We start from the raw sequence: 22,618 nt of genomic DNA, 5'->3' as shown, positions 1-22,618 counted from the left end.
AGCTGATATTTTGAGTACGGCGTTGCGGTAAGCTGCCATCTTTGGATCTTTTGCATCGAATTCTCCGTTTATTTGGGATATTGCAAGTTTTGAATCCCCGCGCACCTCGAGGCGTTGTATGCCCATAGATACAGCCATCCGGAGACCATGCAGTAGTGCCTCGTATTCGGCTGCGTTATTGGAGTCCGTATACCTGATTTGTAATACGTAACGGACTGTGTCCCCTGTAGGGGATGTTAGGATGACACCGGACCCCAATCCGGCTAACATTTTGGAGCTGTCGAAGTACGTCACCCAGTTGGAGTATGTGCCGTACTCTTTAGGGAGTTCGGCTTCCGTCCATTCGGCGACAAAGTCGGCCAACACCTGAGGTTTGATAGCTCGGCGGGGTTTGTACGTTATTTCAAATGGTAAGAGCTCGATGGCCCATTTTGCAATGCGGACGGTGGCGTCTTGATTGTTTATGATGTCATTAAGTGGTACCTCGGAGGCCACCGTGATCGAGCACTCTTGAAAGTAGTGTCGCAGCTTCCAAGATGCCATGAAAACCGCATACGCTATCTTTTGATAGTGCGGGTATCGGGATTTGCATGGTGTGAGAACCGTCGATACGTAGTATACGGGGTTTTGGAGTGGGAATTTATGTCCCTCTTCCTCTCGTTCAACGACGAGTACCGCGCTCACCACCTGGTGAGTTGCAGATATGTACAGCAGCATAGGTTCGCCAATGTTTGGTGCGGCAAGGATTGGGTTGTTTGCTAGCAGAGTTTTTATTTCCTCCAACCCGGTTGTTGCCGCGTCCGTCCACTCAAAGTGGTCGGTTCGTCGAAGCAGGCGATATAGCAGCAATGCCTTCTCTCCCAATCTGGAGATAAAGCGGCTCAAGGCTGCTACGCACCCTGCTAGTTTTTGGACCTGCTTTAGGTCTGTTGGTATTGCCAACTATGACAAGGCTCAGATTTTGGTCGGATTTGCTTCGATTCCTCTATTGGAAACAATGAACCCGAGCAGCTTTCCGGCCGGAACGCCGAAAACGCATTTTTCCAGATTGAGCCGTATGTCATATGTACGAAGGTTATCAAATGTAAGATGTAAGTCGTACACCAATGATTCGACATGTTTAGTTTTGATGACTACATCATCGACATATGCCTCCACCGTCTTGCCAATTTGTTTTTCCAGGAATGTTTGAATCATGCATTGGTAAGTGGCGCCGGCGTTTTTGAGTCCAAAAGGCATAGTGTTAAAGCAGAAAGGCCCGTACGGAGTGATGAATGTCGTTGCGGCCTGATCGGATTCCTTCATCTTAATCTGATGGTATCCGGAGTATGCGTTGAGGAAACACAGTGAATCGTGTCCTGCAGTTGCATGCATGATTTGGTCAATGCGAGGCAGTGGGAAGGGGTCCTTGGGGCAGGCCTTATTGAGGTCTTTGAAATCGACACAAAGGCGCCAGGATTTGTCCTTCTTTGGTACCATGACCAGGTTTGCTAGCCAATCCGGGTGTTTTATCTCTCTAATGAACCCGGCTTCAAGTAGTTTGGCTAGCTCCTCCCCCATAGCTTGTCGCTTGGGTTCGGAAAATCGCCGTAGCGTTTGCTTAACTAGCTTGAACCCCTTTATTATGTTGAGGCTGTGTTCGGCCAGTCTGCGTGGGATTCCTGGCATATCTGAAGGATGCCAGGCAAAGATGTCCCAATTTTCACGCAGGAATGCTCTTAGAGCGGCGTCGACCGTCGGATCCAGATGTGCTCCAATGGTTGCTGTTTTATTAGGATCCGTCGGGTGGACTTGGAATTTGACTATTTCGTCTACTGGTTTGAAAGAAGTGGACTTAGGCCTTTTATCGAGGATTGCGTCATCTCTTTCCACTGTGGAACTCAGAGCGGTGAGCTCCTCAGCCGCAAGGGCCTGGGATAGTGCCTCGAGGGCCAGGGATGCGGTTTTGTTTTCGGCGTGGAGTGCTATGTCTGGATCACTGGTGATAGTGATAACTCCGTTGGGCCCGGGCATTTTGAGCTTCATATACCCGTAATGGGGTATGTCTTGAAAGCGTGTGAATGCGTCTCGCCCCAACATGGTGTGATATCCGCTGTTGAGATTAACTCTTCAGACTTGTAGTTCTCCGGCATGCCGAATACCACATCAAGTTTAATTTTCCCCGAACATCGCGCTTCGCGACTAGGGATAATGCCTTGAAAGGTTGTACTGCTCTGCTCGATGCGGCTCTTGTCTATTTTCATTTTATCAAGCGTGTCCTTGTAGATGAGGTTCAGTCCGCTGCCACCGTCCATGAGTACTTTAGCGAGCCGAAAGCCATCGACGATTGGATTTAGGACCAAAGCAGATGGTGTGCGGACTGATAGAGCCCTTGGTTCGTCGTTGGCGGTGAAAGTTATCGCTGTATCATTCCAAGGATTTACTGCCGCTACTTGGTTAACTTCGGCAAGGTCGCGGAGCGCCCTTTTGCGCCGATTATTTGAAGAAAAGGTCTTGAAGACCGTAAATACGTTGAGATCGTCATCCTCTGAAGAGGGCTTCTCTGGGGTAGTGTTGGTGAGGATAGCCTCACTGCTCTTAGCCACCTGCCGGAGTATCGAACACGCTCGAAGGCTGTGTGTTGGTTCGGTATTCGGCGTTGTGTGTATCTAACAAGGCTTGTCGAGCCATTCCTCAAAGACAGTTCTGCTAAGGGCTTGATTTTCTTGCCCATGGGATGAAGATTAGGTGCCCCGCGAGGGTGCATCCTTTTTGCCTCTCCGGTGGGAGGCTTGAAGGAGGGCGGGTCCCACCGGGCTATCTGGGCTTTTCAGGCGCTTTCCATTGCGCAATACTTCTGTACTATGTGTGCCAAATCTGCAAAGTGCAGTATGCGGTGTCGGTTGAGGGCATTGAGGATCCCCTCATCCGTACAGTTGTGGCACAATACTGAAACCGCATCGCCGTCGCAGCAACCTTTGATCTTGTTTTTAACAAGGAGGAACCTGGCCCAAAAGTGATGGACTGTTTCCTGAGGTTGCTGCCGCACAAACATTAGGTCGCATATGTCCGAGGGACCGGAATTGCTTGGTGAATATTGCTTGTGGTGGGTGGGAGGGATTAAATCCGAACCCTGACCCACTGTAGGATCCGGAGTTTGAAGAATTTCTGAGGTCACCAGCCCAGGATCCGGGGTGTCCTGGGGGTTTTCAGGCTCAACGCCTAGTTCTATGTTTGGAGGGCGGAGGGTCTCTTCCCGAAGATGGGTGTCCGGCTCGAAAGGCTCGGAGATCCGAACATATCTTGTTTCAGTGTGGGGGGAGAGGTGTCTCCTCTACAACCGCTACCTGGTGGGTGATCGGCGGAGATCTGATTTTCCTTTGATCAGGTTTAAGCCCAATCCGAACATAGTCTGTTGCGACCCCCAGGGCGGCGATGCAATCTAGTAGTTCGTTCAAAGACGAGATATCCGCTGGATCCATCTTATCGGAGTGTTCGAGGCCAATGCGGAGAACATTATTGGTAGTTTGGGGGACTGCCTTCGGCTTAATGGCCGAGCGGGCGCCCATGGTAAGACTGCCGAGCTGGAGGATCTGCCCAGGAGCCAGGGCCCTTCCAGTGGTGATTTTCTCGTTGATGACAAGGTGAGCCATCGATCCTTCTATTGACGACACAGAGGAACTCTCAATGAAAGCACCAATGTTGGTGTCAAAACCGGCCGATCTCGGGTAGGGGGTCCCGAACTGTGCGTCTGAGGATCGAAGGTAACAGGAGGTAGGGGACACGATGTTTACCCAGGTTCGGGCCCTCTTAAGGGAGGTAATACCCTACTTCCTACTTGATTGACTTTGATGAGTATAGGGGTTACAAGAGTCGATCTACCTCGAGATCATAATGGCTAAACCCTAGATGTCTAGCCTGTATGATTGTGATGATCTCTACGGGCTAACCCCTCCGGTTTATATAGACACCGGAAGGGGCCAGGGTTGTACAAAGTCGGTCTACAGAGAAAGGAAACTACACGACTAGCCGCCAAGGTTGCTATCCACGCCAAGGAGAGTCCCATTAGTCCGGCCCATGTCACATAGCCCGACCATCCGAGGACCCCTTAATCCATGACTCCCTCACCCACCTCTACAGCTCCCTCCTCACCGCCCAAGCTCGCCCGAGCGCCCACGCGTCCGCGGTTTCTCAGAGCTCCGGCCACGCGTCCGCGGCGGCATCCAGCTCAGTACCCCTCTTCCCCGACTACTTAAGCCTGCCCCGGCCTCGCCGCTCTTCATCACTCGACCTCCCCCTCTCCCATTCGATCTCTAGTACAGAGCATTGGAGCCATCGAGCTCTTCTTCCTTCCCTCCGACCATGGCTCCGCCGCTTGGCCTCCTTGCTCTCCCGCTCCCTCTAGTCCTCCTTAGCCACAACCGAGTGTTGTATCGAGACCCTGGCATACCACTGAGGCTCTCCAAGCCCTCCGCTAGTCGAATGCCCACCGGAACCAGCAATCCCGACAACCTCCAGAGCTCACTGCCGCCGAAGATGAAGGGGGCGACATCGTCCGGCCACCTCCCAACGGGCCATGGGTACGGGCGTGCTTGGCGGCGTCCGCCCGATCCATCCCCGTCGTCACCCAGCTCCGTTGTGCCCTCCTCGCCTGCTAGCCGTCGCTGGTGAGCCTGCCGTCTCCCTGCCTCTCTCCCTCTCTCTTAAACCTGCCCGAAGGGCCCCACCAGTCAGCCTCTCTCCTCCCTGCTGAAGCGTTTTTAAGTGGAGGCGTAAACCCACTTTACGCCTTTGACGTCACCCCTCCAGAGGTTTTCTGGCAATTCATTTTAAATCCATTTTAACCCACTTTGACCTTGAATATCTCCTAAACTACAAGTCCAAACGAAATGATTCTTTTTACATTATTTTTTCTTTTGATCTCCTTTATTTTCTGGTAGACTTTGGTATTTTTATCTTCTGTCTAGAATTTCTGGACAGAAGAAAATGCATTATGTGATATTTACAAATTCTTTCAAAAATGTTTTTTAGAATGTTTTAAGTTGCTTGATGAAGACCAGGAGCTTTCCACTACTCCCTTGGAGCAAGGCAAGCCACACCCTCCATTTGCATGATTGCAATGCAATGCCATGGTTTATTTAAATGAATTTTCTTAAAATTTGCATTAGCTACATATGATTTGTTCATGGCATTTCTTGGGGTAATAATTGATCTTGCTATTGCCATGACGATGCTTGGATTTCTAGTTCTAATGCTTTGCAAATTGAGGATGCTATGTTGCCATTGGATTATTTGGAGCAATATTTATTTTCATCATAATTATATTGGATAGTATGCTTTGAAGTATTCTTTGGATTCGATGCTATCATATTGGTCTTTGGTTAACAACCCTGATAATGCTATGGGATCATTAGGATCAGTTGATTTGGATTTAGCATGATCATATTTAATCTTGTGCCTATGGTATTATAATAATTTTATAGCTATGTTATTCTTTGGATTATCGGATGGATATTGTTATGACTTGGATCATATGTTGATATATGATATTGGAATATCAGTGCTATCACAGATATACCTTGGGGACAAATTTCGTCATTTCATTGGTTAGGTGCCACCGAACCGAGCTCACCAGTGCATCCACACTTGCCTGGATGGGGAGGGCCTAATTTGGCCTATTGTCATGCCTCTTGCCGGTGCCTCCAACTTGGGAAGATTATGTGCGCGTGCTGCCCTGATCAGGTAGGCGGCCATAAGCCTTGTGTGCCTGAGTTTTATAGGCGCCTTTGTCCCGGTTTGGGACCATTTTGTTTTTAGTTTGGCCACGACGGTGGTCGGCCACGGAGGTGGCGGATGTTACGCGATGACATTGGGGCCACCCAGGACATAGCCCTAAGGGGAGTTTGTCGGAGTGGCCAGGAGAGTGTCATGCAATAGATTGGTTTTGTCGGAATATCGTTGGTCCACCCGAATGGGAGCACGAGGACATGAGTTCCGTGGTGTGGGTACAGTGTACTAACCTCTGCAGAGTGTACAAACTATCGATAGCGGCGTCCTCGGTCATGGACACAGTTCGTACTAGGTCACACCGTTCGATCAACACTCACGATGACGGAATGACTTATTGATGCCTTATATTTATATGTGATCAGTAACTGTTTGGCAGAATGTCGATGATATATTGGGATGATCTTTTAGTTTGTGATGTGATCACGCAGTGGTCACGATGATGTTTTGATCACGAGGTGATCGAGATGATATGTTGCTTGGCCGGATAGCCAAGAGTGAGATGGTTCTTGAGACCCGAGATGTTGATTCATCAGTATTCTAGCATTACCATATCATGATTAATATTTCCTTACACATCATAGTAGTTGTTCATTAACTAACCCGTTATATGCTATGTTGTTGTTTTGCCTTGATGCTTTTGGTTGTTGTGAGCTTGCGAGTACATTCAAACTACTCACCTGGTGTGTCATGACAGTTTGCAGGTGACGCCGTGATTGATTGCTTGACGATGATATCGATCATGCGAGCTAGACCGTGTCCCAGCCAGAGTCCCGGTGGAGTGGAGATCATCACCGTCGTCGTTGTTTCACTGCTAGAAGTTATTCCGCTGTATGAGTTGTTTCACTGCTAGTATAGAACTACTTTCGCTGGCGTAGTGTCGCCGTGCTGATATAACATCAGACCCTTGTATTCGTATGATTTATAATAGAGAGTTGATTTGTTCTATGCAAAGCAGTGCCGTATTTCAGAAGACTTGATCTCTGGTCTGGAATACGGGGTGTTCCGGTTCCTCTGATGCGGGGTGCGACATCTTACACATTCCAATTGGTGGCATAGATATTCCAATTGGTGGCATAGATATGGACAATTATGTTGCTTGGAACTACACCAATAGTGGGCAATTTACGGTGGGATTAATAAACTGTTTACGCATGTCTATGAAGCGAGCTAGGACCAGACGACCGAAATCCTCTTCAATAGTTCTGAAGCACAAGTATGTGATACGGGTGCACCGAATAAATGGAAGATCGATCATGCACATCAGAAAATAAAGGTAGTAACTTTTTGTGTTGAGTGTGGCCGTGACGAACGATCATGCACATGTTTTGGTTGTGTCCTCATTCGGTGCTCTTTTGAAAGATCATGGACTCAAAAAAGGAAGCTCCAGTGGCGACCCCACCGACTTCTGTTTTCTCTCAAAGTGTGTTGCGAAACTGGATACTGCCATGCCTAGGTCACTCAACTCTAGAGGAAAGAGGTAGTAATATGATCCATGGCCTTTATGGTTCGTGGCTGGCCAGGAACGAGATGCGTATTGCCGATCCACATGCTACTGTGAACTCCGTCGCCGCCTTCTTCCTCGAGGAACGACAGGCTATCCAACAGACTGGTTCATGGTTTCCATCAAGACCCTGATCGAGTGTTGTCTCCTGCGAGACTATGGGGTGGATGAAGGCCAATGCTGATGGCACGCCATCCAAGGTTGAGGAAAAGGGTGGTTGTGGCGGGGTTCTGTGCGCGATGGAGCATTCCATGGTGGCGCATGGCACCCCCTACCTCTAACCCCGACCTTACGAAGATTTTGGCGTGCCGGCATGTTGTGCAACTAGCATTGGAGATGGACGTGCCAAAGCTGACTGTTGAGCTTGATTTCAAAGGGCTTGTAAGCATCCTGAAAGATCATGACAAAAATCTCTATGCAGTTGGGCTGATCATCGAAGAAGCTAAACGGTTACTTAGCTCTTGCCGGGATTTTAGGGTTTGCTGGGTGCGGCGCTCCACTGAGGGAGATGATTACAATCATCCGGACGATTTTACTTGCTCGAATTTTATCTATTTTGGGCCTAGCCCAATAAGCTGTTTCAGAAATTCCTAATAAATCCTAGAGGCCCACGCAGCCCATTCGTGCAAGGCAAGAGGTGGAACTAAAGTTTAGTCCCACATTGCTAGTTTAGAGGGAGTTGGACCTCTTTATAAGGGAGGTTCTTTCCCCACTTGTATGAGCATGAGAACAAGAGGGACATCGCCTCGCCACGCCACGCCTTGTCACAACGCGCCGCGGGTTGCGGGAATGAGCCGAGCCGATGTCTAAATTTTTTCCATGTACTACGGGTATACGAAAGGTCACACTGAAGCTGAATTTTTTTTTGCGAAAGTGGAGTTCGAATGCGAACGGTGCAGCCCTTCGGCTGCTGGTTGTTCGCTTCATCTCCGTCTCTTCGTTTCGCCTCCCGTCGCTGCCCTCTCGCCTCCTTCTCTTGCGCCTATAAAAGGGAGGTCGCTCCTCTCAGAGAGGTGCACCAGAACTTCTTCTTCCTCTCGCCACCGGTTCCAATCTCTGAGTTGCTGTTGTCTTCCTCATCCCGGCTTGCGGCGTGCACCGCGAGTCGGGACAGTAGGCCTCCGAAACCGCACCACTTTGAGTCATGTACGAGAGAAGGGTGATAAGGTTTTTGGGGAGCGCTCCGCGCGACTACTGACTTTTCCATCACGGACTCCGACGACTACTTCCCCGATGACGACTTCTTCCCCGACGTCGACAACCTCATCGACGACATGGCTGGAGAGGATGTCGACCCCAAGTCCAGTGCTTCTGCTGCTGCTGTCCCGTACGTGTTGTTCCTCTTTCTGTTAGAGACCCTGGTACAGTTCCTTGTTCTAGTGTTTGCACTAGATATGTTAGACTCTGTTTCATATATGCAACTTGCTATACTATCTGCTCTAGCTGTGTTTAGTTACAGTTCATATATGAAGATGTTGTTTACCTTCTCTTTATCAAATCGCATGACTTGTTTTATCACTACTATACTAGTCGTGCTTTATCTAGTATCTCTGATAATAAAATCATTTGGTAAATTGCTCATATTTCCAACAATCCAAAAACCTTATTATAGGCAATTTACCCCGAGTGGTTTTGTTGCTTCCATGAAACCTCCTATGTTTGAGGGTATCCACTATAAGAGGTGGCGCGTGAGAGCAGTCTTATGGTTTCAAACCATGAGTTGCTATGACGCCACTCTTGGCAAACATGAAGGAGAGCTTGATGCTCAACAGGCACAAGCTTTTCAGAAAATGGATACTCTGTTTAAGGCTACTCTCTTGAGTGTTCTTGGTGAGAACATAGTTGATGCTTATGCGTCAATTGATAATGGAAAAGATATGTGGGACGCACTCGAGGCCAAGTTTGGGGTCTCGGATGCTGGCACTAAGCTGTACATCATGGAGCAATTCTATGATTACAAGATGACTGAAGAGCGCTCCGTGGTTGAGCAAGCTCATGAGATACAGTCATTTGCTAGAGAACTTGAGCACTTTAATTGTATGCTACCGGACAAGTTTGTTGCCGGAGGTATTATCACTAAGCTTCCTCCTTCATGGAGGAACTTTGCTACCTTACTGAAGCATAAGAGACAGGAGTTTTCCGTCCCGGATCTCATTGGTACTCTTGATGTGGAAGAAAAGGCGAGAGCAAAGGACACACGTGCTCGAGGTATTGAGGGAGGATCTAGTGCCAATCTGGTACAGAAGAAGAATTTCCAGCCCCACAAGTTCAAGAACAAGGGCAAGTTTGATGGTAAAGCAAAGTTTGATGGGAAGAACAAGGCTGTGCAACACACGAACTTCAAGAAGAAGAATGACAAGAAGAAAGGTGCTTGTCATGTGTGTGGGGATCCTGATCATTGGGCTCCTAGTTTCCCTAATAGCTATGACAAGCGTCATCCTGGGAAAGGCGGCAAGACCGCTAATGTTGTCATTGGAGACACTGACATGAAGGATGCTGGGTATGGTATATTTCCCACTATTCTTTCAGTATGTCATTCTCCTGATTGGTTGATTGACACGGGTGCTAATGTGCATGTATGCGGTGATATTTCCATGTTTTCTTCTTATCAGACCGCAGGGACTTCAACCGTGCTGATGGGCAACAGTTTAAGCGCTTCTGTTCGTGGTGTTGGCACGGTCGATCTGAAGTTTACTTCGGGGAAGATCGTGCGGCTGAAGAACGTGCATTATGTCCCCTCCGTCAATAAAAATCTTGTTAGCGGATCTCTTCTGTGTAGAGATGGCTACAAGCTTGTCTTTGAGTCGAATAAATTTGTAATATCCAAGTATGGAACCTTTGTTGGTAAAGGTTATGAGTCAGGTGGCCTGTTTCGTTTATCCTTATGTCACGCCCAAGATGCAACCCTATCCGAGAGGAACTCGACGGTCCCACCAAGGGTAGACCCGCATATTGAAACGCTTTTGCAAGGTGGATATCATTACATCAACATTACATAATAGATGGGGATACATACAAAAAGGCATACAAATGCCGCAAGAATACATCAATATACATGAGAACAACATCCGATTACGGATGAAACACAAACAGAAGCTCAAGCGACATCCACCCTGCTAGCCCAGGCTGCCGACCTGGAACCTATCCCCTGATCGAAGAAGAAGCAGAAGAAGAACTCCAAAACAAGTAACATCGCTCTCGCGTCATGACCATCGCAAAACCTGTACCTGCAACTATTGTTGTAGTAATCTGTGAGCCACGAGGACTCAGCAATCCCATTACCATGGGTATCAAGACTAGCAAAGCTTAAGGGGAAAGGAAGGGGTAAAGTGGTGAGGTTGCAGCAGCGACTAAGCAAGTACTGGTGGCTAACATACGCAAACAAGAGCGAGAAGAGAAGCAAAGGAACGGTCGTCAACTAGTAATGATCAAGAAGTGATCCTGAACTCCTACTTACGTCAAACATAACCCAGAAACCGTGCTCACTACCCGGACTCCGCCGGAAAGAGACCATCACGGCTACACACGCGATTGATGCTTAATTAAGTTAAGTGCCAAGTTCTCTACAACCGGACATTAACAAATTCCCATCTGCCACATAACCACGGGCACGGCTTTCGAAAGATAATACCCTGCAGGGGTGTCCCAACTTAGCCCATTATAAGCTCTCACGGTCAACGAAGGATATTCCTTCTCCCGGGAAGACCCGATCAGTCTCGGAATCCCGGTTTACAAGACATTTCGACAATGGTAAAACAAGACCAGCAAAGCCGCCCGATGTGCCGACAATCCCGATAGGAGCTGCACGTATCTCGTTCTCAGGGCAACACCGGATGAGACATCCTACGAGTAAAACCAGCCCTCAAGTTTCCCCGAGGTGGCCCCGCAGTCTACTCGGTTCGGACCAACACTTAGAGAAGCATTGGCCCGGGGGGCTAAAATAAAGATGACCCTCGGGTTGGCCGACCCAAGGAAAGGGAAAATAGGTGATAGGCAAATGGTAAAACCAAGGTTGGGCCTTGCTGGAAGAGTTTTATTCAAAGCGAACTGTCAAGGGGGTCCCATAAATCACCCAACCGCGTAAGGGACGCAAAATCAAGGAACATAACACCGATATGACGGAAACTAGGGCGGCAAGAGTGGAACAAAACACCAGGCATAAGGCCGAGCCTTCCACCCTTTACCAAGTATATAGATGCATTAATTAAATAAAAGATATTGTGATATCCCAACATAAACATAAACCAACATGGAGCAATCTTCATCTTCACCTGCAACTAGCAACGCTATAAGAGGGGCTGAGCAAAAGCGGTAACATAGCCAAACAACGGTTTGCTAGGAAGGGTGACAAAGGTTAGAGGTTCATGGCAAATTGGGAGGCTTGAGGAGCAAGTGATAGGTAGCACAGCATAGCGATAGAACAAAGCAACTAGCATAGCAATGATAGTAGTGAGATCCAAGGTGACGGTCATCTTGCCTGAAATCCCGCTAGGAAGAAGATGAGTCCATGAAGAAGATGAAGCCACGAAGACGAACCAAGCGTAGACGAACGGATCCTCACGAACGCAACGAAACGGGAACTATTGAGAAGAAGCACAACCGGAAAGAAGCAAACAACAAGGTAAACACACAACACATAAAGAAGACATGATGCTCAACCAAGTATGATGCATGACAAGGCTACATGAAGCTACTCATGGCAAGAGATGATGCATACAAGAGCAACACATCAAAGCAAGTTTAAATGAGGCCGGAAACAACATATAACAATTCCGGTAAGTCCCCATATGCAAATTTCAAAATTGCTCCAGATCTGAACAAATATTAAGTTGAAGTTGTTAAACAGCAAGTTAAAGAGCACCAAGATGATCTACATGAAAGTCTAGTCAAGTTACATATAAAGTTCATTTAGTTCGGAGCTATGGCCTAGAAGATATGAGCAAAACAAGTTAAACATGGCATTGATGCAAAATGCATTCAAACATCAAGCAAACACCTCAAACCAAGGATGCAACAAGGTAACATGAATTCTACATGCAATTCTAAGCAAGTTTGATATAGAGCATGCTCAAAACGGAGCAACGGTGCAACACATACACTCCAAACAAGATATAGCAACAATCTATCCAAAACAGCAACTAGGCAACTTGCAAGCATCAAAACAATATACTACAACACCCTAACATGAAAAAAAAAGGCATGGACATGATGTACAAGTAAAGCATGACAAAACATAAACACTGAGCTATCTCCAGAAATCACTAGAACATGCTCAAAAGGACATGGCAAGATTACAAATAATAACAGTTCACAGACTTAGCAGAAATCACTGTGCATGGCAGAAATAACATCAGGTTGCAATATTTAGAGCTATCAAACAACATGCTACAGGAACAGATCATAGCAACCAAAGGCATTGCATGAATCTACTAATTGCATAGAACAAATCACGAGCCAAAAAGGCACAGAAGATATGATGGCACCCATGTAAACATAGCAAGTTTCATAAATAGATTCAGACTTAGCAGAAAAACTGAGCATGGCATAAACAGAATTATGAAGGCAACTTTGCAAGCTCAAATCACTCATCACAAAGCATTTCATGGCATGTGAAGGCATCCAACAGTAAGATGGCATAATTATGAAGCTAAGCATGGCAAGAGCAAGTTCATAGGGTGCATGGATCACTAGCAACACACATGTCAAAACTGAACTTAATGTTAACAGGCTGACAGCAACATTATTTAGCAATTTTGAGAGCAAGGTAACCACAAGCTAAAGCAGGCTATAAATGCAAACAAGGGCATAGATGGATAGATCTAACATGTATAACAAAACATCCTTAGTGAACATCTCTATATTATCCATAGAACTCATGGTAGCAGCAGGTTTACATAGCATCACAATGCTACAGCTACAGACTTGGCAGAAATGACTTAAGTCACAGAAATCAGCAACATCACGGAGCCTACTTTCCATTCTTGTGCTAGTCACCACATAGACCACAAAAATACAGGACAAGCACCACTGTAAAGATGGCATGATTAAGTCCAAAACACATGTAGAGTTCATGCTCATAGGATCCACTCACGAAATGCAATGAAAAAGACAAATCATCAAGTTGTAACAGTTTCAGCAGATTAACATCATATAGCACTCTTGCAACGATCATTAGGGCATCAAGATGATCTCAAACAAGCATGGCACAATGGAACAAAATGAAGAGCATCTCATGATGAACATTATTATATATCATATGCATGAATCGGAGTACCGAGCACGAAGTTACAGCAGGATGAACATGGCACCAGAATGCAATAATTAAAGGACTTGGAGAAAATCAACCTCCGAAAAAGTCAACGAGTTGGTCGCGGATCGGGTCGGGGAGGTGGATCCGGGTCGGGCTGGCGCGGGTCCGGGCGGCGAGGGTTCTCCGGCGAGACGGGGCCGGCGAGGGGAGGCCGGAGAGGCGGATCCGCGGCGGCGGAGGCCGGATACGGGCGGGGAAGGCGCGGCCGCCGGCGAGGGGACTGCGGTCAGGCGCGGGCTTTGGCGCGGAGGCGACCTCGGGCCGGCGACGGGGAAGGCGAGGCGGGGCTCGGCGCCGGCGAAGAAGGAGGCGGCGGGGCACGGGATCTGCGGCAGCGGGCCACCCGCGGCGGACGGCGGCGAGCGGGCACCGGCGAAGGGCGGCTCGGGCGCGCGGGAGCCCGTGGCGGCGGGTCCGGCCGGGCAGCACGGAGGAGCCGGGGAGCGGGCTGGTGGCGGCGGCCAACCGGGCTGAGGGGGCCGCGGCTGGGCCCGGCGGGCCTGCGCGGTCGGCGGCGAAGTGGGGCGCGGCCAGGGCGACGTGGCAGCTCCCTAGTGGCTGCGGGCGGCGAGGAAGGCGACGTGGCGAAGCCTGATTGGCCGGGTGACGTGGAGTCTGGCGGCGGACATGTCCGTCGGCGCGAAGAGGAGGGGAGCTAGGGTTAGGGTAGGATTCATCCGCGAAAAATGGAGGGGGAGGTCTATTTATAGGTAGAGGGAGCTAGGAGAGTCCAAATGGGGTGCGGTTTTTGGCCACCTGATCGTGATCGAACGGCGGAGAGCATGGAGGGGTTTAGATGGGCTAGGTGGGTTGTGTGAAGAGGTGCTGGGCTGCAAAGAGAAGGGGGTTTCGGGCTACGCGGTTAACCGTTGGGCATCAAACGACATCCAAATGGAACGAAATTTGACGGGCGGTCTGCCGGTGCTATACCAAGGCCACTCGGCAAATCTCTGGCCATTCTGAAAACGTCTTTCTCCCGCTCACGAAACAAGGTCTGAGAGGGGCGACGGGCGCGCGCGAGAGTGTCTGGGCTCAGAACGGACAACGGAGAGAACCGGGGGAACCCGAACGGATGCAAGTTTTGAAAAACATGATGATGCAATGCAGATGATGACATGGAAAAATGCAACACGCAAGCAAATGACATGGCAACAACAACGAATAACTGGAAGACACCTGGCACATCGAATCCGGGGCGTTACACCTTATCAGACATTTGCAATAAAGTTGTTAATCATATTTGCAACAATAGTGAATCAAATGTGTGGCATTCACGTCTTTGTCATGTTAACTTTGGTTGCATGTCGCGACTAGCGAAGTTGAACTTAATCCCTAGTTTCACCACTGTCAAGGGACCTAAGTGTCAAGTGTGTGTGCAAGCTAAGCAACCTCGTAAGTCTCACACGACTGCGGAAACGAGAAATCTTGCACCACTAGAGCTCATACATTCAGATCTATGTGAAATGAATGGTGTTTTGACAAAAGGTGGAAAGAAATATTTCATGACGTTAATTGATGACTCCACTAGATACTGCCGTGTGTATCTTCTGAAATCTAAGGATGAGGCTTTGAACTTTTTCAAGATCTATAAAGCTGAAGTGGAAAACCAACTTGATCAAAAAATCAAGAGGCTTAGGTCCAACCGTGGTGGAGAGTATTTTTCCAATGAATTTGATGCTTTTTTTGCGGAACATGGTATAATCCATAATAGGACGCCTCCCTATTCACCTCAGTCAAATGGAGTGGCTGAAAGAAAGAACCGTACTCTAACTGATTTGGTTAACGCCATGTTAGACACATCGGGTCTCTCCAAGGCATGGTGGGGGGAGGCGATATTGACGGCATGTCATGTCCTAAACCGAGTTCCCACAAAGAACAAAGAGATAACTCCATTCGAGGAATGGGAGAAGAAAAGTTTAAAACTCTCTTATCTACGAGCATGGGGTTGTTTGGCGAAAGTCAATGTTCCAATTCCAAAGAAGCGGAAGCTTGGACCAAAGACTGTGGATTGTGTTTTCTTGGGATATGCTTTCCATAGCATTGGCTATAGATTCTTGGTTGTAAAATCTGAGGTACCTGACATGCATGTCGGTACAATCATGGAGTCGAATGATGCGACTTTCTTTGAAGATATCTTTCCCATGAAGGATATGGCTACCTCATCTAACCAGGAGATGCCTAGTTCATCGAATCAAGAACCAGTTACAATTACCGAACCTACCATTTCGATGGAACACTTTGAAAGTCCTGTGGAGGAGAACAATGAAGTTCCTATTAGGAGCAAGAGACAGAGGACTGCAAAGTCCTTTGGTGATGATTTTCTTGTGTATCTCATAGATGACACTCCCAGTTCTATTTCAGAGGCCTATGCATCTGAAGATGCTGACTACTGGAAGGAAGCGGTTCGTAGCGAGATGGATTCCATCTTGGCGAATGAAACTTGGGAGATAACTGATCGTCCTTATGGGTGCAAACCTATAGGATGCAAATGGGTATTGAAGAAGAAGCTTAGGCCTGATGGTACTATTGATAAGTACAAGGCTCGGCTCGTGGCTAAGGGTTATACCCAAAAGGAAGGTGAAGACTTCTTTGATACTTACTCACCTGTGGCTCGACTGACCACTATTCGAGTTCTACTTTCACTAGCTGCCTCGCATGGTCTTCTCGTTCATCAAATGGATGTTAAGACTGCTTTCCTAAATGGAGAGTTGGACGAGGAAATTTATATGGAACAACCAGATGGGTTTGTACTAGATGGTCAGGAAAGAAAAGTGTGCAAGTTGTTGAAGTCTTTCTATGGACTCAAGCAAGCACCCAAACAGTGGCATGAGAAGTTTGAAAGAACTTTAACAGATGCAGGCTTTGTTGTAAATGAAGCTGACAAATGTGTGTACTATCGCCATGGTGGGGGCGAGGGAGTTATCCTTTGCTTGTATGTTGACATACTGATTTTCGGAACAAATCTGAATGTTATTAAGGAGGTCAAGGATTTTCTATCTCGCTGTTTTGGGATGAAAGATTTAGGAGTGGCTGATGTCATTCTGAACATCAAGTTGTTGAGAGACGATGATGGTGGGATCACATTGCTTCAATCTCACTATGTGGAAAAGATCTTGAGTCGCTTTGGCTACAGTGACTGCAAGCCCTCTCCAACACCATATGATGCTAGTGTGTTGCTTCGAAAGAATCGAAGAATTGCTAGAGACCAATTGAAGTATTCTCAGATTATTGGCTCGCTTATGTACTTAGCCAGTGCTACAAGACCTGACATCTCTTTTGCTGTTAGCAAACTGAGTCGGTTTGTCTGAAAACTAGGAGTTGTGCATTGGAAAGCTCTAGAGAGAGTTTTGCGTTATTTGAAAGGCACTGCGAATTATGGAATTCACTACACCGGGCACCCAAAGGTGCATGAAGGGTATAGTGACTCAAACTAGATCTCAGATGCTGATGAGATAAAGGCCACGAACGGTTATGTATTCACTCATGGAGGTGGCGCTGTTTCTTGGAAGTCTTGCAAGCAGACCATCTTAACGAGGTCAACAATGGAAGCAGAACTCACAACACTAGATACAGCTACGGTCGAAGCAGATTGGCTTGAATGACTTGCCGGTTGTTGAGAAACCTGTACCGGGTATCCTTATGAACTGCGACAATCAAACTGTGATCACGAAAGTGAGCAGCTCAAAGGATAACATGAAGTCATCAAGACACGTTCAGAGAAGGTTAAAGTCTGTCAGGAAAATGAGAAACTCCGGAGTTATTGCATTGGATTATATCCAAACGTCTAAAAATATGGCAGATCCTTTTACAAAGGGTCTATCACGTAATGTGATAGATAATGCATCGAGGGAGATGGGTATGAGACCCACAATATGAGTTGTTCACAGTGGTAACCTATTCTTTGTGATCGGAGATCCCGTGAATTAGATGTGGAAGACAAGCTGTTGATCAACTGAGAGGAGAGTATCCTTACTATTAACAATATCACTCCATGAAAATGCAATACTCTCCTAATCTGCATGGCAGGTTGATGTATATCTTAATGTGTTCTAAGTGGCTCATTGAAGCAGAGATGTCGTCCTGCAGAACATCTTTTGAAGAACGCACCTATATGAGTCTGATTGGTAAACGTCGCAATCTATGAGAGTAGGGTTCTCTCTAATAAACTCATGAAAGGCCTCGGAGTATGACGCATAAGCTCCACCCGCGGGGAAGACCCACGGTAGCCACGTATCGGTCAAGGCTTAATGTGAAGCTAGATTCGCAGAAAACTTGCAGTTCAAGGCCCAGTCCACTGTTCAAGTTGCTTACTAGTGTAGCATAGAGTTCTAGGTGGAAGTTCAACTTAACAGTCTCCACTGCAGTACCGGTATATAAAACAGTGTTTTGGAACCAAAGGCAAATTTTGTGTGCCTCTGGGATCTGGTGGGGGATTGCTGGAATTTTATCTATTTTGGGCCTAGCCCAATAAGCAGTTTCAGAAATTCCTAATAAATCCTAGAGGCCCACGCAGCCCATTCGTGCAAGGCAAGAGGTGGAACTAAAGTTTAGTCCCACATTGCTAGTTTAGAGGGAGTTGGACCTCTTTATAAGGGAGGTTCTTTCCCCACTTGTATGAGCATGAGAACAAGAGGGACATCCACGCGCGCTCCTCCTCCGCCGCCCGCCACGCCGCGCCGCGCACTACGGGTATACGAAAGGTCACACGAAAGCTGAAAAGATTTTGCGAAAGTGGAGTTCGAATGCGAACGGTGCAGCCCTTCGGCTGCTGGTTGTTCGCTTCATCTCCGTCTCTTCGTTTCGCCTCCCGTCGCTGCCCTCTCGCCTCCTTCTCTTGCGCCTATAAAAGGGAGGTCGCTCCTCTCAGAGAGGTGCACCAGAACTTCTTCTTCCTCTCGCCACCGGTTCCAATCTCTGAGCTGCTGCTGTCTTCCTCATCCCGGCTTGCGGCGTGCACCGCGAGTCGGGACAGTAGGCCTCCGAAACCACACCACTTTGAGTCCTGTACGGGAGAAGGGTGATAAGGTTTTTGGGGAGCGCTCCGCGCGACTACTGACTTTTCCATCACGGACTCCGACGACTACTTCCCCGACGACGACTTCTTCCCCGACGTCGACAACCTCATCGACGACATGGCTGGAGAGGATGTCGACCCCAAGTCCAGTGCTTCTGCTGCTGCTGTCCCGTACATGTTCTTCCTCTTTCTGTTAGAGACCCTGGTACAGTTCCTTGTTCTAGTGTTTGCACTAGATATGTTAGACTCTGTTTCATATATGCAACTTGCTATACTATCTGCTCTAGATGTGTTTAGTTACAGTTCATATATGAAGATGTTGTTTACCTTCTCTTTATCAAATCGCATGACTTGTTTTATCACTGCTATACTAGTCGTGCTTTATCTGGTATCTCTGATAATAAAATCATTTGGTAAATTGCTCATATTTCCAACATTACTCCTCGTGTCCGCCGAGAGCCAACCACGTGTCGTCCCACACAGAAAGTCTCAAAATTTTGCAATATCCTTCATGTTTCTGAAACATGGGAAGATTCAGTTTAGCTGACCGATCGCTCGCACGCATCCGCCGGGTGAGTGGCCGTTAGATCAAAAGTCATCGTACAGTGCTCAAAAGTTGAACGTGATAAATATCTAGAAATATCTTGCAGGACAAGCAACCTTATCCATTCATCAACACTTCGTCCCCAATCTCAGTCATCACGATGAAAAACTTCTGCAACATTATTTTTATTGCAAAACTCCCTCGGCAACAACACTAATGTTGCAAAAAAGCAAAGATGAAAAAAAACCACAATACAACTTGTCATCCCCAACTCCTATCCTCGTGACGAAAAAGTTCGGCAACATCATTCTTGTTTTTTTTTGCGGGTGAGCAACATCATTCTTGTTGCGAAAGTCCTTTTGCAATAGCACCCATGTTGCAAAAAAAAAATTGTGACAAAAATAAAATTCTGTAATACAACCTTTTTGCAAATGTTTCTGTAACAAAGTCTCTGTTGCAAAAGAATTCCGCAACACCTCCTTTATTGCAATTATGAAAACAGCGATCGGCCGCTGATCTAACGACTGTCGAGGCGGCGGATGTTTTTTTAAAAGATCCACCAGCCAACGCATAACATGCCGCCTCTGCTAATGGATCCGCGCGCATTTTAGCCAAGGAAGGCGTTTGCAATGAACTTTGCAAAGTCCGGTTTCACGTCCCTCCGGACTGTATTCTGAGCGTTGTATCGTTGTAATTTCCAATTTTATTTATTGAATATAAATAGCGCAATATATTGATCAAGAAAACGCCATGGAACTTCCCCTCACGCATCACGTTCGCATGGCACTTCTCGCTCGCGCTCACACTGACGCGCATGTCACCACGATCGGGTATGAACCACGTAGCTGCGCCAGGCACACACACACATCGATCGACCCACCGAAATCGATCGATCAAAGCGCCCATAATAAAGCGCCGCACGACGAGTTTACTGCGCCATGCATGCATGCGCGCGTGCGTGTAAATGTAGAGGAGCAGCAGTTACTACTCACTATTTACTCTTTTTCTGCGTCACCTAATGATGATGATGATGGCCCAATCGAAGGCGTTTCTCCTCATCATCACTGCCATCTTTTCTTTTCTTTTCTTTTCTTTTCTTTTCTTTTTTTTTGCGAAAACATCATCACTACTATTCACTGCGATCGCCGCCACGTATGCATGGATCGAGATGAGAGCGGATGAGAGCTTTGGAAACTCACCACTATGCCGAATTAACCAAGGCAAATTAAGGACGCATGGCCAATCAATATCGGTTAGCACTAGATCCACCAAATCCACGCAATTACTGCCCCTCAAGCCACTTTCCCATCATGCATGCGTGCGTTCCTATTATCATCTCTTCTATCTGCGTCCATATGGATGCATGCTGCTGCTTCCTGCAGCCTGTATATATAGGCCGCCGGGCGCACTGTTCAGCATCGACCCATCTCTCTCGTCCAGACAGCAAGTAGTACGTGGTGATCTCTGTACATATTGTGTTGCTCTTTTCATCGATCGTCAGTCGCTCTGCCTTCCGATCGAGTTCCCCCATGGAGATGCAACAGCAATACTTCGGCGGTGATGGCGATGCTGACTGGTTCCACCAGCTCGCCTTGCTCCCGCCTTTGCCGATCTCTTCGTCTCTGCCGCCTCTCCCCATGAGGTCAGTTCAGCGCGTCCTGCAAGTTTCTTAATTTGTACTGCAAGTTTCGCCCCATGAGCTCTATTCAGCACGACCTAGAGTCTGATTTAGCATTCTCGTCACCAGCGAGGGCAGCTGCTTACCCATGGCCGCCGCCGCCGCGGCGGCGCTTCCTCTTGGGGATTGCTCATCAGCTCTCATGATTAGGTGATGATCGATCGGTTCCCTCGATGTAACTGTACTTAAAAGCGTAGTTGCTTAAAATATGATTAACACGGCTGATCGAATTCTATGGTTTGATCGATCAGGCCGGAAGAACAGATGAGCTGCCTGCCGATGAACCCTTCGCCAGCTGTTGTCGATGATGTGTACAGCAGCTACGCCCCCAACAATGTCGACGTCCTCCCGCCGTTTCCTGCAGGTCTCGACGACGCGCTGCTCATGGAGTCCTTCAGCGATATCGACCTGGAGGAGTTCGCCGACGCCTTCGGCCACAAGATTAAGACCGAGCCTCTCGACGACGCTATGGTGCCGGCGGATCACGATTTCGCGGCGCAAGCGCAACAGGCGTGCCCAGTGGTGATCATGAACCAGCAGCAGCTGAATGCACCACGCGACGTGCGCCTGCTCATAGATCCCGACGACGATGACTCAACTGTCGTCGCCGGGGGCTATGAGGCTGCGGCCGTTGGGTGCGCTGAGCAGAAGCAGGTGAGGCCGGCGCCACGTCGTGTGCGCAAGAGCAGCGGTGGGGCACGCCCAGCCGCCGGTGGGAAAAGCCTCGATCACATAGGGTTTGAGGAGCTACGTACGTATTTCTACATGCCTATCACCAAGGCGGCGCGGGAGATGAACGTTGGTCTCACCGTGCTCAAGAAGCGCTGCCGAGAGCTCGGGGTCGCCCGCTGGCCTCACCGGAAGATGAAGAGCCTCAGGTCACTCATCCTCAACATCCAGGTACGTGCACACAATAGATCGCTACAACACCACATTCCACCGCGTGTTAGCTATTCTCTCTGTTCCATAATTCTTGTCGTGTTTTTAGTTCAGCAAAATATGAAACGACAAGAATTATGGAACAAAGTGTAATGGAAAATTGTGTGCAGGAGATGGGGAAGGGCGCAACGTCGCCGGCGGCTGTGCAAGGGGAACTAGAGGCGCTTGAGAGGTATTGCGCCATAATGGAGGAGAACCCGGCGATCGAGCTGACTGAGCAGACCAAGAAGCTGCGGCAGGCCTGCTTTAAGGAGAACTACAAGAGGAGGAGAGCGGCGGCCTCCGTCAACTTGCTCGACCATTGCTACAACGACTTGGCCAGTCATGAGCAGCAGATGCCATTGCCACAGATGGGTTTCTTTGGGTTCTAAAGGGACAGGAATTCACATTAACGGTATATATATACTGGGGCATATACTGAAAAAGTAAATAAGTAACCCACTGAAACGATCATAGATGATCGATGGGTATTCGGCACCTTTTTGCGTCATTTACATTATGCAATCATTTCTCTATGAATTAGTAGAGTGGCTCGTGCAATTGCGTGGGCTGCATCTTTACTTTTTACAAATATATATTTCCTTAACCTATTGTTGATGATTATTCAATTGTTTATCTTACATTTTTGAGTTGATTCTTTATCGTACTTGATTATTCTTATACTGGCATCCAAAGTTTTATTTTATTTTATATATTCTACAATAAAAAAATCTGATGTAATGTCATTTTAGCACGCACGCCGATCCAACTAATTTTCTATGTAAATAGTATATTGTGTCATGTATCTGTTCAGTATTATGTTTGATAGTGATCACACAATGACTAATGTTCATAGTATGAACATTTCATGAAAGGTTCTGAGC

At 47.7% G+C, this 22,618-nt stretch overlaps 1 protein-coding gene across 1 annotated transcript; it reads left to right on the top strand.

Annotated features, from left to right (window-relative positions):
• Positions 1-21,478: 21,478 nt before the first annotated feature.
• Positions 21,479-22,279, top strand: LOC123164115 (protein RKD4). The gene is made up of 2 exons (XM_044581535.1): positions 21,479-21,716; positions 21,866-22,279. The coding sequence occupies exons 1-2, from the start codon at positions 21,582-21,584 to the stop codon at positions 22,124-22,126; spliced, it is 396 nt and encodes a 131-aa protein (XP_044437470.1). The 5' UTR covers positions 21,479-21,581; the 3' UTR covers positions 22,127-22,279.
• The last annotated feature ends 339 nt before the right edge of the window (positions 22,280-22,618 follow it).

Source organism: Triticum aestivum, chromosome 7D (genome assembly GCF_018294505.1).
Source record: "Triticum aestivum cultivar Chinese Spring chromosome 7D, IWGSC CS RefSeq v2.1, whole genome shotgun sequence".
Classification (NCBI taxonomy): Eukaryota; Viridiplantae; Streptophyta; class Magnoliopsida; order Poales; family Poaceae; genus Triticum; species Triticum aestivum.
The sequence above is the reverse complement of the archived record's forward strand: the minus strand, read 5'-3'. Positions and strand labels throughout refer to the sequence as shown.

Coding starts and splice junctions, on each gene's coding strand:
- LOC123164115 (XM_044581535.1), top strand. CDS start 21,582: ATGCCTATCACCAAGGCGGCGCGGGAGATGAACGTTGGTCTCACCGTG. Junction 21,717..21,865: donor CACTCATCCTCAACATCCAG/GTACGTGCACAC, acceptor AATTGTGTGCAG/GAGATGGGGAAGGGCGCAAC.